Raw genomic sequence first — 17,142 nt, 5'->3', positions numbered from 1 at the left:
TTACAGAAGAGGTTTGCCCAATTATAATTAACTCCCGGGCTCTAGGGAGTGGATCACTTTTCCTGGACAAAAGGGAAGCTAACACATTTGGAGATCAGCCATCATGGAGGAAAGGGAGGTGGGGTGTTGAATTTCAGTAGCAACCAATTGTGTCCACCACCATAGCCACCCACTCTTCCAGCCTTTATTATCATGGCCCAGGACAAGGCTGAGGCACAGGACAAAGCCAGTATTAATCAAATACAGTGACAATATCACAGGAGAAAATGAAGTACATTGGGGAGGGGGCCTGTTTTCAATCATTCACCAGATTTGAAAGGTTGGACAAAGTTATTACCTTGATAGCTCTTTTGTCATCTTTTGAAGAGCCATTGACAATAAAATTGTCCTTTATTCATTCATCCCTCTATTCAACAAGTATTTATTAAGGACTTATTGGGAATTGTATTAATTTGCTAGGGCTGCAGTAACAAAGTGCCACAAGTTACATGGCTCTAACAACAGAAATGTATTGTCTCCCAGTCCTGGAGGCCAGAAATCTGAAATCAAGGTGTCAGCAGAGGTGGTTCCTTGTGGAGGCACTGTGGGAGAATCTGTTCCGTGACTCCCTCCTAGCTTCTGGTGGTTTGCCTGAAATCTTTATGAGGTACCGGTGAAGCAGTCATTCTTGTTAACAGCTTAGGAACCTTCTAAGATCCTGTCTCTCAAGGAGAAAACAGCTTAAGGAGATGGTGGCTACAAACAAAAGAAGCCATGTGTGGCTCAGTGGTTGAGCATCAACCTAAGATCCAGGAGATCATGGTTCGATTACCGATCAGAGCACATGCCCAGGTTGTGGGCTCGATCCCCAGTCGGGGGCGCGCAGGAGGCAGCCGATCAATGACTCTCTCATCATTGATGTTTCAACTCTCCCTCTCCCTTCCTCTCTCTGAAATCAATATACATTTAAAAAAAAAAAAGCTTCTCTCCTTCGCCCCATAGAGTGTCTGAGCATCTTCTTCAGGACACCCAAGAATCACCTTTCCTTTCCTTTCAGTGTTTCAGATCCTTAATTAGGATATAACTCTTGGCATGGAGGTTTTTTGCCCACCTGCTTAAGACTTTCTTAGTTTGCCCAGCATCTCCCTGTTTAATCAGGTCACCCTCGTCAAAAAGTCACCTTACTCCTGGCCTGCGTGGCTCACTGGTTGAGTGTCAGCCTAGGAACCAGGTCAGGGCACAAGCCCGGGGTTTGGGGCTCGATCCCCAGTAGGGGGCGTGCAAGAGGCATCCAATCTATGACTCTCATCACTGATGTTTCTCTCTCTCTCCCCCTCTCCCTCCTCTCTTTGAAATAATATAAACATATTAAAAGAAAAGAGAGTCACCTTCTGCCTCATCCCCTGCCATGAAAGCAAGTTCAAGAAAACAGAATGGTTCTGGTCACTGGATTTGGACCGACTTCCTGAGCTTGGCGTCTAGACCTCCTCACTCCCAGGCTACCCCGCTATGTTTTAGGACACGCGCTCCCAGGTGTTGGAGGCCACCCACCCGTTTCAGTCAAGGCAGCCTCCAGGGTCCTTATACTTGACTATCATTCCACCTCCAAGGCCTCGCCCGGGCTACTCCTATGCCTCCCCCCTGCGAACTCCAAGAACAGGGCCTGAACTGTAATTCGTCTCCGAATCCCCAGCACCCGGCACCGTGTGCACATATAAAACATAATATGCTTTCTGCACATGCTAATGGAATAAAGTGGATGGCCTGACCCGAGGGGCTTCCGAAGCATTTATACATTTAGGACACAAAATCCCCTTTAACTGCGCAGACTCGTCCCCTTTTCAGGCCCGTAGGTAACAGGTCTTCCTAACGGTTTTCTGACCACCTAAGTTTCTGTGGCCAAGCAGCCGTCTTCTTTTTTTTTTTTTTTTTAAATAATACTTGTTTTCAACCTGGGCACAGGAGGCCTTCAAATGTTTCTTTATCGAGTCCTGAAGTCTTCTAGAAATGTAAGCATTCACGGGGGGAAGGAAACTCAGCGACAGCTGCCCTCTCCCTAAACGTTTTCTGAACACACGTAAACAAGAATCATCTCGTACAACTTTTTTTACATGGAGAAGTTCTCAGTGCTCACATCCTGGTCTTTCCGCATTTCTAGGTTTAGTCATTTACGACAGGGCGTTTGGGGCAACCCCTAAATTCGGCTTCCCGTTCAGGTACTCACCTCGGCTACGCGCCCTCGCTCCGCCCCTTCCGCTTTGGGAACACAATTCCGCCCACTTCCGGCAAGGGGCGCCTAGAGCGCAGGCGCAACTCCAGGTGCCGTCCATCAATCTCTTAATTAGGGCTGACGCATGCGCATGTGCAAAAGAGGGGGCGTGGCTGGACAATTGCGCGGGAGAACGCGGGCTCACGGAACTCACGCGACTGACTCCACCCACTTGAATTGGTGGGCGGAGCCGAGAGTCGTCGTGTTTCCCCCCCCTCCCCCCCGGGGTGCAGGCGGCGCACGCGCACGGAGTGCAAGAACGTGGCGCCGGAACAAGGGCGAGCCTTCACGCACGCTCCTGTCAATAAAGCGAGCGGCTCTTACGTCAGCATCAGAACCCGCCTCCTTTCTCTCCTCACCTGCCTCTGACTTTTAAAGGGCCAGAGCCCTTTTTCAACGAATTGCTTTTTAAAAATTAAGCATTTAATAAAAGCTCACTAGGTGCCAAGCCCAACTTACATTGTCTCCTGTGTGCCTTTTCCAGGTGTTCCTTTTGTGATCATGGTAATAATTACGTTATTTTTGTGTAAATTTCTTCCCTGGCTGCAATTGTACCATTCCCTTGGAGGCAATAATTGGAAAGGGAGGCAGAGTGGTGCCCTGGGCAAGGCCCCCTAGGTCGGGAGGCCTGAGGGTGAGCCCTGGCTCCGCCCGTCCACGCTCTGTTACTCCAGACAGGGTGCCTCACTTCTGTGAAGCTGAGTGTGTTGATTTTTTTAAATTTACATTTTATTTTTTTATTCCTCAGTTACAGTTGACATTCAGTATTATTTCATATTAGTTTCCGATGTACCATATAGTGGTTAGATATTCATATAATTTATGAAATGATGCCCCATAAGCCTGGTACCATGCATAGTTATTACAATATTATTGACTGTATTTCCTACGCTGCATTTTACATCCTCGTGGCCGTTTTATGAGTTTGCTGATTTTTAAAATGCTAATAAGGTTCCTACCTACCTCATAGGATTGTTGTGAACAGTATATATATATATACTTATATATATATATATTTTATTATATATATAATATTTTTTTTAGTATATATATATATATTTTTTTTAAGTATGTAGCTCAGTTGATTAGAGCATCGTCCTGATATGCCAACGTTTCGGGTTCGATCCCGGGTCAGAGCACATAAGAGAATCAACCCCAATGAATGGGTAAATAAGTGGAACAACAAATTCATGTTTCTCTCTCTCTCTCCCTCCCTTCCTGTCTCTTTTAAAAATCAATTTAAAAAATAAAGTATGTGGGGTACCCATACTACACCTTACACCACCTGTCTAGTAAACCATTAAAAAGTAGTCACTCAGTGAAATTATTTAATCGGAAAATGGTTTCAGAGTCCCTGTTACATAGTTCCAGATGGCCCTTCAGAAGGAAATATTGAACCGCCAGGGTGGGTAGCCCTATGTATGTAACGGTGCCTGTTTCCCAACAGTGTTGCCAATGCCACAGGCCTTCATTTTTACGCCCTCTTCCTAGTCTAGACAGTGTGTCATGGTACGGCAGGGCTGTTTCAACTTTCATTTCTTTAATTGCTAGTGAGGCTGTGCATTTTTCCTTCAGATGATTTATTATCTGCATTTCTTTGCCTAACAACTATTTTCAAACACTGTAATTTCCACTGGCTTATCCCTGCAGACATTATGTTAGGTTCCGACAAAGCATTTTTCTGACCAATTAAAAGAAAAAAAAAAGAGGATTGGGGTGGAAAGAATTAAAAGGAAACTTTCCTAAGGAAGGGATAGAGGTCTCAGAAAGTAACGGTCTGTATCTCCGCTGTCCCCTATGGTAGCCAGTTGCCACATGTGCCTACTGAATACTTGGAACCAGGCTAGTGTGACTGAGGAATTGAATTTTGGTTTTATTTCACTTAAATTTAAATATTAAATAGCCACCTACCTGATGGCATAACCCTAGAGATTAGGATAGAAAAAAATGAGGGGAAAAGAGGGGTCCTACAGAGTCACTCTGAAGTGGCCTCACCAATGTGAAGGGGCTGAATTTAGACTTTTGGTTCCCAAGACAGTCCCAGACAAGGGTGTGTTCAGTTTGCAAAAATCTATCAAGCTATATACACTGATGATATTCCCACTTTTCTATGCGTATTTTACACGTCAATAGAAATGTAAACTACATTCGCTGCGTTTGTGTTACCCCTTTTTAGGCATTTTTCTGATTTTTCATTTATCGAAATCTCCAAAAATAGAAGTGGCCTGTGACTGGCTCTGGAAATCTGAGAGCCCCTAGAGGGCACTCATCCTGCATCAGAGCCTTGAAGGCTTTCCTGAGAGAATTCTCAAACCACACAATTCATTCCTTTAAAGTGCACAATTCAACAGTCTGTAGTCTATTTAGTTGTGCAACCATCACCACAGTTTTAAAATATTTTCATCACCGCAAAAAGAAATTCTCTGCCTATCACCTTTCTATCTCCCTTTGCCCCCCCCCCCCCCCCCCCCCCAGTAACCACTAATCTATTTTCTGTCTCTATAGATTTGCCTTTTCTGGATATTTCCTATAAGAGTAATCATATAATATGTGGCCTTTTCACTTAGCATAATGTCTTCACAGTTCATCCATATTGGAGCATGTATCTCTATTTCATTCCTTTTCGTGGCTGAATAATATTCCACTGTATGGATAGGCTACATTCTGTTCATCCATGCATCTTTTGATCGACTACACAGGAGAACTCCCTTCACCTCAACCTGCAAATAAGGCCGTTGAGAGGAACCTAGCCAAATTCTAATCATTCAAATCTAGCAAGTAATTCTCAGAAGAGTATTTGGGACAAGAGCCCTCAAGCTGGATGCTCCTGACACTTCAATATTGGGGAGTTGCCAGTCCATAGCAACTACTCAGGAGTTTGTGAATAAAAGATACCAGATTCTGACCTGATAGGGAAAATAATCTCATTGATTTGTGACCTGTCTTTCCAGCTGGCCTACAGATAAGCCTTAACCTGCCCCAAATTCTTCTCGAGGGGACAGTCCTGCCTTCCTCTGAATAGTGGGACTGAGGCTTGTGACTGTCTTCGCCTGGCCTAGGCAGAGAGAAGATTCTAGGCTACGAAGGGTCATTCAACAGGCAGTAGGGCAGCTCTGGACAAAGTCATAAGCCAAGGGACAGTTTGACCTACTTGGCTAGGAATGCTGGCCAGGTACCTGAGGAGGAGAGGAAAATGTCCTGAGGACAACCACAGTGTCACAGCATGACTGGCCAGGGGCAACTCTGGACCCTAGCTAGGCCACTCAGGAATTAGGGATTGGACTTCAGAAAGAGCCAACCTTTTTGTGATTGCGAACGGAGGTGATATAGGGGCAGCCATTTCCCACCAAGACTATGTGAACAATGGAGAGAGACAGAGACAGAGACAGAGACAGAGACAGAGACAGAGACAGAGATAGACATGAGATGGGGATGGAGGGGGAGAGGGGTGATGGCTTTGCTGTTGGCAGCTTTCCAACACTTGTATCCTTAATTAATTTCCTTCATTGGATATTATGAGAAGGTGTCTCTACTTGCAACCAAAAGAGCCTTGGATAAAGCAAGGAGATACATTGTGGAAGTTCTGTGTCCATTAATTACCATCCACTGAGAGAGATACACACACTCAACAAATGAACTATAAATGATGATACGTATAGAAATCAGCAAAATTCTCATTCCAACAGTAAGGAAGTGCAAACCAATGAAAGAGCACCGCCTGGAGCAAAAATTACACTTCAACGAATATTGCATGAATCCAGTGAAACGAGGCCCCCAGAACAGGCAAGTGCATGAAGACAGAAAGCAGAATAGAGGCGACCGGGGGCTGGGGGGAAGGGAATGGGAAGTTATTGTTTAATGGCTAGAAGGACTTTAGTTGGGGCCCAGCCTGGCGTGGCTCAGCAGTTAAGCATCGACCTAGGACCCAGGAGATCCCGGTTCAATCCTGATTAGGGCACACGCTGGGGTTGCAGGTTCGATCCCCAGTCGGGGGCCTGCAGGAGGCAGCTGATCAATGATGACTCATCATTGATGTTTCAACTCTCTCTTTCCAGTCCTCTCTCTGAAATCAGTAAAGATATATATATATTTTTTAATTAAAATGGTAATGTTTACGTTATGTATATATTACCACAAAAAAACAAAAGGAAAGAAATCACAAAAAGAAAAAAAATTACACCTGGGTTCGATCAGCCTTGAAGCCGGGGCCTTCAGGCTCCTGTATCAGTCACTGTCTATGGGACACTCTGCAGGAGCCCCAGTTCCCAGCTCTCCCCGTTCTTTGCCCAGACAGTGAAGTGTCCCGTAGGAGCTCAGGGACAGCCCCCCCCCCCCCCAAGGAAGAGCTGCCGATGGAAGCAGCAGCCCCTTCGCCTCTGGCCAGGCTGCTCTCTGGAGGAAAAGAGGTCCTGGCAGAGGCAAAGGCCCTGAGGCAGGAACAGGCCCAGCGTTTTCCAGGAAGCAGGTGTGCGCGTCTGGAGCGGAGTGACACGGGTGCGCTGAGCAGGGGACAAGGTCAGACAGGATAGGGGAAGGCGACGGGCAGATGAAGCGGGGCTTTGGAGGCTTCCCCCTGAGGGCCGGGGAGCCCCGAGAAGGCAGCGAGCTGAGGAGCGACTTGGGTCTACTCGTGTCCGTGTAAAATGTAGCCCCTTCCCTGGTGGGAGGGGCCAGAAGACCTCCCTCGGATTCTCAAAGGCGGCTAGAAACCCCCCCCAAGACTAAGAACCCCTGTGACGTTGGCTTTTTCCCTTCAAATGTTGCCACTTGGGCTTGGGTTCTTGGCAGAGCCGCCTCTAACCCTTTGCTGCCCGTTTCCCGCGTTGCATTTGCCCTGGGAACCCCAGAGGGGAGACGGGTGGGGGTGGAAAGGTCAGTGACCTCCCGGGGGCGCGCCGAGACCCTGGCTCCGCGCACCCCCGGCCGCCAGGTGGGTGCTCAGCCGGCGCCGGACCCCCGCAGGCCCGGGGGCTGCCCCCCCTCTCCCCCCGGGCGCGGGCGCCCCGCCCCCCGCCCCGCCCCCCGCCCCGCCCCCCGCCGCCGCCCGCGGGCGCACCGCCTCCGCAGGGAGGGCGGGCGCTGCCAGCCCGCACGGCTGTGTATTTACGTTGCTATAGCGACCCCGGCCGGGCCCAGGACGCCGGAGCACGCGCTGCAGGCTGCGACCCGCTGCGACCCCGGCAGGGGTCCCCCGATCCAGGCTCCGCCCGGCAGGTGGGCGCAGGTGGGCGCAGGTGGGCGCAGGTGGGAGGGAGCAGGCGCGACCTGGCAGGGTCTCGGAACCGTCCCCTAGCCCTCCAGGCCACTCTGATTGGTCATCCTGGTTAGCAAATGTGTGGCCATCACCCCCTGCTGGAGGACAGTTTCTCCCTGATGCCATCACAAACCCAGCTGCTCTACTGGTTTCCCTGGGTTCCCAGGTAATTGTGCCATCAGAGCCCGCCCCCTCCCCTCGGGGGGCCCCTGGAGAAGCCGGGAGGAGACAGCCGAGGGTCAGTCCAACACAAAAGGATCCCCTCCGAGGGCAGCTCCTTTGCCCCAGGGACTCAGAACACACATGATCCATCCCACTTGAGCTCAGACAGTGCCTCCCAGGGAACCCCCAGAACCCTGGCATAGAGCTGGGCACACGGATGTGCCCCTGATGTCCCTGACCTTTTGCCAGCACCCTCTGGCCCCTCAGGAGCAGCCAACATGCCTATCTCCAAGTGCCCACAGAAGTCGGAGCCCCTGTGGAAGGCATGGGACCGGAAGGCCCAGAAGAACGGACAGAGACACCAGGTGTATGCTGTCAATGGTGACCGCTACGTGGGCGAGTGGAGAGACAACTTGAAACACGGTGAGTGGGGGACGCCAGTGTGGGCTCTGGGCCCAGGGAACAGCGTACAGAGGTCACTGGGGACATAAGGTGTGTCCCTGAGGCTCCTCCGAGGGGTGAATGCTGACCTGGACCAGCCAGGGGGTCTGGAAAGGAACCGCCCAGACTTCAGCTGAGAGAAAGTCTCAGGGCCCAGCAGGGCCCAAAGCAGCCTTGTGACACCAGCCCCAGTCACAGCTGGGGCTCAGGGGACACCGGCTCTGTCCCTACCCCGCTGAGACCCGGGCTAAGCATGGGGCTGGCTAGCAGGAGGAAAAGGCAGCCCTGAGAAACCAGCTTGCAGTTGGGATTCTGGTCTTCAAACTCAGCCCTGACGTGGGTTCAGACCAACAGGCGCTGAAGGAGGAGCCCCCCACCGCCCACCCCCATCGAGCAGCTGGGGCTCAGACCTCAGCTGGATTGGGCTCTGGGTGTAACCAGCAGGGGCACAGGGGGCTCTGTGATACAAATGAAGGCTGGAAGGAAAAAAAGTTTTTATTTTTAAAAGGTGGCATGACTTTTCACTCCAGTCTCGAAATTCCAGATTCTTTTTTTAAAATATGTTTTTATTGATTTGAGAGAGAGGGGTAGAGAGAGAGAAACACGGATGAGGGAGAGACATCCATGGGCTGCCTCCTGCAGGCCCCCTGCTGGGGATGGAGCCTGAAACCTGGCCATGTGCCCTGAAAGGGAATTAAACCTGGGACTTCTTGGTTCATCGGTTAACGCTCAACCACTGAGCCACACCTGTCAGGGCCCTTCTTTTTTTTTACATTGGTGGGTGCAGGATAGTCAACATTTCACAGATACAGTTTACGGAGGTATTCGGGTAAAAGATAATAATGAAGACTGTTGGAGTTGCCTTGCCTCGTACCAGGGACTGGAGAAGAGATCATTTAGACATTTTAAGTTGTTTTTCTAGATGCACAAAAACAATGGACAGGGCTTGTTCAAGGCAGAGATTCATCTGTCATGCAGGCCTTAAGACATGACTTCCCACCGTAACTTACTCAGTTATGATTTTTTCAAATGATGGAAACATCCCTTGAGGTTACTTTTAGCTATCAAGCTTTCCAGGCTTGCCAAGGCAGCCCCTTTTTGTTCACAAACCCCTGGCCACCTGGCATATCCATTCCTTATTATTAAAGAGATGAAACTGAAACGCCGGAGGGGCCAGTTTCTCCTGGGGGTTCGCTGTATCAGTCTGGCTTCAAGGCAAAGGGCTAGAGAACCACTTTTTGTCGAAATGGAACTTCCTTGGGGGTTTCCTGGGTGCTGGGGGTCTAGAGACGAGGCACAGAGCCTGTCCCAGTCTTCCAGAATCACTGAGTCTAGGGACCCCTGAGGCCCGGGCAGGCCCAGCGACTGCCCCCCAGCTCTAGGGTGGCCATGTCTGCAGTGTTGGCCCATCTGTATGTCATCAGGAAAAGGAACACAGCTCTGGAAGAAGAAAGGGGCCATCTATGAGGGGGACTGGAAGTTTGGGAAGCGAGATGGCTATGGCACTCTCAGCCTTCCTGACCAAGAGACTGGAAAGTACAGGAGAGTATATTCGGGCTGGTGGAAAGGCAATAAGAAATCGGTGAGTGGTTCCCATCATGCCCTGGGGCGTGTGTGCATGCGTGTGTGTGCATGTGCGTGTGGGTGCGTGTGGGGGGGGAGTCAAAGAGGCCTGGGAGAAAGTGGGCATGGGTAGGGGTGTGGGTTTGACGGGAGAACAGGGGTACTGTGCGGGTAGGAGGAGGAAGGGGTGGGGGAATCGTTAAGGCTTCTCAGAACAAAACCCAGGAAACAGGAAGCCCGAGGAGAGGGCCCAGGGAGGAGCCGTTGAAACCCTGTGGCTACAAGAAGCCAGCCAGGCTACGGGCTGGGGGTGGGGGGGAAGTCTCCTCCCCCTTCTCCCCCACTCATTTCCTGGCTTTCTTTTCCCTGGGCAGCCCTTTCTGAGAATCCCCCTTCTGTTGGGCCAGGATAAGAGGAGGGTAGGAAGAGTGGGAGCAAGAAAGCTGAGGCCACACCCTTAGCCATCTGACCAGAGAGGAAGGTTCCAGGTCCCAGGGGTAGAAACCAGCCAGAGGCATGTCCTCGCCCATAAACACTCAAACCCTTACCATAGGCCATGGAAACAGATAAAACTATAGCACTGCTACTGAACAACAACTGTCGCCATTCTGGAACATGATATGGTACTTAGCTAACTCCATCATCATCATCATCACCACCATTCTCATTTTACTGATAAAGAAACAAGCTCCGGCGAGAAGTCCCTGACTTGGAGTCACACTGCTGGCAAGCGGCAGATCCCAGGATTTTATGATCTCTGCTCTCAAATTGTTTATTGGCCAATGGGGACAGAGGTCCCAAAAGAAATAATTCACATAGAATACCGAGTTAGGACAGAGGTTTGCATAGGGAGCCCAGAGGAACATCACTGAGCATTCACGGCTGGCTTCCTGTAGGAGGTGGCACCAAAAAAAAAAAATGCAAAGAGTTAACCGAGGAGAGAAAAAAAGGAGAAGGGGAAGTAGCCAAAGGGAGAGGCAGAAGTAAACAAAGGGAAGGATATGTCAGCAAGGTTTGTGCGCCCACAGGGGCGGGGGCCTTGATGTGTTGGCGGGTTATCAGGGTTTGGAGGGCAGGCTTAGGCTGAGTAACCCAGCCTCCTTAGGTGTGCTCTGCAGGAGTCCACGGTTCTCTGTGGTTGGAGACTAGGTTCGGTGATGATGCTCATTTTTCCGGGGAGAAAGTCCATAGCTTAGAGGCACCTGTGGCTTTTAATAGGGTCCAGTCAGGGTTGGGGCAGATGTAATGAGACGGGCCACGGACAGGTGCTTCTAGCTGCTGCGTGTTGGATGCACGAGGCCCGGGAGAAGGGGGCGGTGAGGAGGGGAGAGGTGACAGCGGGCTGCACGCGGGCGGTAGCGGAGGGACAGCGAGGGACGGCGGGCGTTGGAAAGCGTGCAGCTGTGTCTTCCAGCGCACGGTGCAGGGCTGAGGGGCGCGCAGGTGCGCGGCTTGGGTGCCTGGGAGGCCGCTGGGGGCGCCGTCAACAGGGGGACCCCTTCGTGCTTTCAGGGCTATGGGATCCAGTTTTTTGGACCCAAAGAGTATTATGAAGGTGAGTGGTGTGGCAACCAGCGCAGCGGGTGGGGCCGCATGTACTACAGCAGTGGTGACATCTACGAGGGCCAGTGGTGGAACGACAAGCCGGACGGGGAGGGCATGCTGCGCCTGAGTGAGTGCCCCGCCCCGCCCCGCCCCGCCCCGCCCAGGCCCCGCCCAGGCCTGCTGGCCACGCCCCGCGCCGCTGGCCACGCCCCCGCCATGCCCTCGGGGCCTCACCCCTCTGGGCCCTGCATAACCTGGTCCCCATCAGGCCACGCCCCGCTCCAGCGTGGATTAAGGTGCAGATCCCTGCTCCAGGGAGTTTATGCTCTACCAGGAGAGCCTAACAATAAACACGCCCAATTAATACATTGTCTTAGGGTCACAATCATAGCTACAATGTACACAGCATTGTACTCGCTACAATTCTATGACATCGGTACTCTTATCCCCACTCTACAAACGGAAGGAGACACAGAGAGGTTAAGTTACCTGACCAAGGTCGCACAGCCTTAGTTGTGACATCCAAAAGTGCAAAGGAGTTCCCCTTAAGCTCAACACCATTAGATGAGAAGTTGAACTGACTCCCGCTTAAGAGCCTGATGAACAGGCCTTGGTTTCAAATCATGCCTCTGTCCCTCCCTAGCTCCGCGCTGTGACCTTGAGCAAGTCAATCAAACTCCTTGGGCTCTGCAAGCTGCACCTGTAAAATGGAGTCCTTCATCTTTCCTAGAATCGTGTTTGTGAGGGGTGAGGTCAGAAACATGCTTGGGACTAGGCACAGAGTAAGTGTTGACCAAACATTGATGGTTTGTAGCATTAGCTAGATTTTTTTACAAATAGGACGCCATGTGGCTCGTCTAAGTTCAAGTAAGTAGCGGAGGCAAGTCGTGCACCAGGTCTGATTCTGGAAGTCACTGGCACCCCAGGGCTCTGATGTTTATAGGTCAGTTGTCCCAGACCCCACCCCAGCTCTCTTGAATCAACCTAGTTTTGTCCTGGCTTCCTGGTGGGCCTGGCGTCTAGCCTGGGAGTGGCAGAGGGCCAGCCGGGCATGGTGGAGGGGCCAGCCTAGTCGTCTGGCCTGGATCGCCGTGCCCAACACCCACACCTCCCTGTCCTTTCTCCCAGAGAATGGGAACCGCTACGAGGGCTACTGGCAGCGAGGCTTGAAGAACGGGTCTGGGCGTTTCTTCCACCTGGACCATGGTCAGCTGTTTGAAGGCTTCTGGGTGGACGACATAGCCAAGTGTGGCACGATGATCGACTTTGGCCGAGATGAGGCCCCTGAGCCCACCCAGTTCCCCATTCCTCAGGTGGGCAGCTCTCACCAGGGCCCTGTGGCCACACCCAGAAAGAGGTAGAAAACAGCACCCCTAGCCACACCCAGCCCCAGCCCTGTCCAACCAGGGAACAGACAAGGTTTTGTTTTCAGTCTGGGCATCTCCAGGGAAGCAGGCGGCACCCGCAAGGCAGGCAGTACCCCCCAAAAGCAGGCAGCACCTCATAAAACTGGTAGCCGGGGACTTCTAGGCTCCTTAAACCCACCCCTGCTGCTTCCCCCATAGGTCAAACTTCTAGACCCCGATGGCGTGCTGGAGGAAGCCATGGCCATGTTCAAGAAAGAGGAAATGCAAGGAGACTGATGCCAGGTGAGGGGGTGAGCACACCTGTCACCCTCTGTGTGGGCGAGGAAGATCCTGGGGTCTCCTTTGGCAGAAGGATTCAGGGGCAGGACCAGAGAGGGTGGGTTTCCTGGTCCTTTCTGGTCCCTCCCCTTCAAAACTCATTTCACTGAAGACAGTTCATTCCAGTCCTGCCCCAATCCTCCCGTTTGTGCCCTGGGCTTAGTGGGAGGATTGCTACTTGGAGGAGGGTAAGGTGGTTTGCCCCAGGCCTCCACTTCCGCATCTGTCCAGTGGGCTCGGGCAGCCCTAGCCCCTCCTGCTGTGGGTATGAGGTTTGAGGAGAGGGTGTCTTTGAAATGCCAGCTCCCCCCCCCCCTCGCCCCTGCAGAGACTACCAGAGTTTCAGGAGAAAGTCAAGCCCATGTCACCCAACTGCTCAGACCGGTGCGGCCCGCACTGGAGGAGTGAGTGGTGATTCCCGGCACACCCTTGGCACCCTCAGAGGGCACCTCGTCCTCCCGGCACTGGATCATTCTTTGCCAATGGGGCGAATGCTTCTCTCCCTAGCCGGCCTTTGGGAGCCTCTTGTTACAGCCTTTATTCTAGGACCCTATCCCTGAGTGCATGAGAATAAAGAACCTGGTGGCATTAGCCTGGGGCCTGTGGTGTGAGTTTTGGGGGGCAGGGGGAGTCACAAGAGGGATTTCAGGTAGCAAAGAGGGAAGAGGGCGCTATAGCCAGCATGGATTGGTCCTGGGGGGAGAGAGGTGTCTCCCAGCCTCTGAGCTCTGAGATACTCCAGAGGGAAAGCCTGCATCTGGTCACATTTGTCTCTAAGATGTGGGGTTCAACCCACCCAGCTTCTTGGCCTAACACAGGGGCTCTCAACTTTGGAATCCTGTGGGAGCTTTAAAAGCTACAGATGTGCCCTGGCTGGTTTGGCTCAGTGGTTAGAGCATCGGCCCGGGGACTGAAGGGTCCCGGGTTCGATTCCAGCCAAGGGCACGTACCTCGGTTGCAGGCTTGATCCCTGGCCCTGAGGCGCATGTGGGAGGCAGCCAATGGGTGTGTCTCTCTCACACTGATGTTTCTCTCTCTCCCTTCCACTCTCTCTGAAAAAAATGGAAAAAATATCCTCAGATGAGGATTTAAAAAAATTAAAAGCTACAGACGCCCATGTTCCACACCCAGAGTTTCCCATCTGTCTGGGGTGAAGCCTGGGCCTTCAAAACTCCCCCAGATGACTTCAATATACCGCTGGAGCCAAGAACCCCCGACTTACTGGATTTGTGACCGAGCAAGTGACCTCCGTGCCTCATCTGTAAAATGGGACTTGAGAGATCTCACAGGGGTGCTGAGTTGCTAACCATGTATTGAGGTTGGTTGTGACGCAGATATCTGGAAGGGCTTTGCATGGCTCTCATCTAGACAACATTCCTGCGCGATAAGAGGGCCTCTTACATAATGAGCAAGAACACAAGCTCTGCAGTCAGAGCGCCTGGGTGTGAACCTGGCATAATTTATCAGCTGTGTGTTCTTGCGTACATCACCCAACCTCTCTGTTCTCCAGGTTTCTTCCCCTCTAATGTGGGGCAATAACGGTACTTACCACCCAGGGTGGTTGTGGTTACTGTGAGGATTAAACAAGGAATCCTGTCTCCGGGGAAATTTGGCATGTCCGGAGACATTTTTGGTTGAGAGAGAGAGAGCTGGCAAGAATGCTACTGGCGCTTAGTGCGTAGAGGTTGGGGATCCTGCTGAACATGCTACAGTGTGAACACTGCGGAACAATGATTCAGCCCGCCCTCACTGTGTAACCCTGAAATAAAGGCCTCAGCAAGCGCCTGGCACATAGTGCAGGCTCAGTACTCTCACCGACACTGGTTCTCTGCCTCTACATCACAAACGGTGGCCTGACCCAAGGCATGTACCCTGACACCAGGAGCTGAGCCTGGCCGTCTTGGGACAGTGCTCACTCGGGTGCCGGGTCCTACGCTGACAGCTTTACATGTCCTCTCCCACGACCCCTCAACAACCTATGAGGTGTTCTGCTGTAGTTAGTGCCATTCTAGAAGAAGAAACTGAGGTGCAGGGAGGTTCACATGTCACCAAGGTAGAAAGTGACTGTACTTAAATGTAGGTCTGTCTGCTCTTAAGGTACAGAACAGTGGCAGTGTTCAGGCTGCCATTTTTCAGAAAAAGTAGGGTGTGCGTGCTGGTTTATATATAAACTATCTATGGGAAATAAAGTGAACTGGCAGTAATGGTTGTCTCACCCTGGCGCTGTGGCTCAGTTGCCTGAGCGTCATCCCACGCACCGAGGTCACCAGTTGGATTCCTCATGGGGGGGGGGGAGGCAACTGATCAATGTCTCTCAATGTTTTTTTCTCTCTCCCCCTTCCTCTCCTTCTCGAAAGTCAATAAAAACATTTAAACAACAAAAACAACATCATTGTCTCTGGGGAGAACTGGGAACCTGGGAGGGAAACATTTCACCGTGTGTTTGGAATCATGTGAATATATTAACCATTCAAAATATGAATAAAGTTGAAATGAAAGAGACTTTTCTTAACTACCAGCGTTTCCCTAGGTTGCCTGGATTTAAGAGTCCCTGGAGTTAAAAATACAGAATCAGACACACCCAGGGGAGGGGCCCTGGGCTTCCGTACCTGCATTTTATGAGCCAATCTGGTGATTCTTGAGTTCAGGTAAGTTAAGGAAAGAAAACAGAAGACTGCAGTCAGAGGAATGATTCCAGCAGGATCCCAGGTCTCTGTAGAAGTGGGGAGGTGGAGCTCTTAGGAGGATGCATGGAAGGTGCCTTGGTCTTCTCTCAGGAGCAGTGGAAGGTATCAAATAGGGGCCCCTGGCCTGTCCTAATTGTCCTACTTGGTCCAGGCCATCCAGGGTGGGCCCTGGTACAAGTGGTGCAGGATGAAGGCAAGAAGCTGCCATAGGAAAAAGGACAGCTCCCGGCCCCCTCCTCAGCCCTCAAAGCTGCTGTTGGCCAAGTTCAAGTCTGCACAGGACAAGAACTTAAGGCTACACTTTCCCCCAACCAATTTTCACTTTAGCCAGAGGACTTTGGGCTACTCAAGTAGCATAGATGAAGCTAGCCTGGTGTGAGACAAGAGGGAGCAGTAGGGACTGTGGCAAACATGTCCTGAGGAAGAGGGTGGCTACAACTCAGCTCCTGCTCACTGTTGCTCTACAAGAGGGTGGGCCCAGTACTACTGCTGGATCTGCCTATTTCTTAAGCAAAGCCAGACTCTGTGCATGTGAATGCCCAGGCTCTGGGCCAGACTTCCCTGGTTCGAATTCTGGCCAATTACTTAACCTCTTGGGGCATCAGTTTTGTCATCCGCAAAATGGAGACAAATATTGCTGCCAAAACGCACAACTTGATTGTAACAACGACAAAATATCAGAGAAACCAGACTGAGGCAACATCTACAAACCACAGATCTGGACACTTCAAAAACATCAATGTCACAAGGACAAAGAGGCTGTTCCAACTCAGTGCAACGCCCTGATCCTGGATTGGAAAAACCACTGCCAGAAAGGACATGATTGAGACAAGAAGAAAAGCGAACACGAATGTTCTATTAGATAGTATTGTACCAACGTCAGATTTCCTGAATTGTGGTTATGTAAAATGTCTTTGGTTTTTGGAGGAAGTATTGAAGCATGAAGGGTCATGATATCCACAACTAATGCATAGGGCTCAGTGGCAAAAACACTGTTCATTCACGGTTTTTGTATTTGTGAATCTGTCTCCTTGCTGAGGTCAATAAGGAAACCCTCTGCCTTGTTTCAGCTCTCAGACTGTAAACAAGTATCCTTTCCACGGTCTACTTAGTGCCACATTTTTCATGTATTGTGCTTTTTGTTGATTTCGCCGCTTAAAAAGGTTCTCAAGCGCAGTGCTGAAGGTTGTACCCGAGGCGCAGGAAGGCTGTGATGTGCAGAGCGGAGAAAATGCCTGTCAGGCAGGTAAGCTTCATTCAGGCATGAGCGATATAGTTCTGTGGATCCTGGGTTCAATGCCCATAAATCAACTATATTAAATAAGGTGTCTTTAAATAGAAACATACATAAAACAAGGGTATGTACTGATCTGTTGACAGAAATATTGTGACCAGAGGCTTGCAGGAACCTAACCCCCTATTTCCCATAGGAGAGATGGTTCGGTGTCCACTCATTCAAGCATTCACAGTGATTTTATAGAACAGAACCGCCGCGAATGACAAGAATGAACTGTATATATAGGGTGTCCCCTAAAAAAGGTATACACAAACTTTGAA

At 51.0% G+C, this 17,142-nt stretch overlaps 1 protein-coding gene across 1 annotated transcript; it reads left to right on the top strand.

The window, feature by feature from the left end:
• Nucleotides 1-7,942: 7,942 nt before the first annotated feature.
• On the top strand, nucleotides 7,943-12,856 carry MORN3 (MORN repeat containing 3). The gene is made up of 5 exons (XM_016203047.2): nucleotides 7,943-8,087; nucleotides 9,530-9,687; nucleotides 11,181-11,340; nucleotides 12,342-12,526; nucleotides 12,779-12,856. Exons 1-5 carry the CDS (start codon nucleotides 7,943-7,945, stop codon nucleotides 12,854-12,856), a joined length of 726 nt encoding a protein of 241 aa, XP_016058533.1.
• Nucleotides 12,857-17,142: the final 4,286 nt, after the last annotated feature.

This window comes from Miniopterus natalensis, chromosome 20 (genome assembly GCF_054644295.1).
Source record: "Miniopterus natalensis isolate mMinNat1 chromosome 20, mMinNat1.hap1, whole genome shotgun sequence".
Classification (NCBI taxonomy): Eukaryota; Metazoa; Chordata; class Mammalia; order Chiroptera; family Miniopteridae; genus Miniopterus; species Miniopterus natalensis.
The sequence above is the reverse complement of the archived record's forward strand: the minus strand, read 5'-3'. Positions and strand labels throughout refer to the sequence as shown.

Bases quoted from the DNA above. Each gene is read 5' to 3' on its own strand.
- MORN3 (XM_016203047.2), top strand. From the start codon at position 7,943: ATGCCTATCTCCAAGTGCCCACAGAAGTCGGAGCCCCTGTGGAAGGCA. The intron at 9,688-11,180 runs GTGAGTGGTTCC...TCGTGCTTTCAG, and splicing joins GGAAAGGCAATAAGAAATCG to GGCTATGGGATCCAGTTTTT. The intron at 12,527-12,778 runs GTGGGCAGCTCT...CTTCCCCCATAG, and splicing joins CCCAGTTCCCCATTCCTCAG to GTCAAACTTCTAGACCCCGA.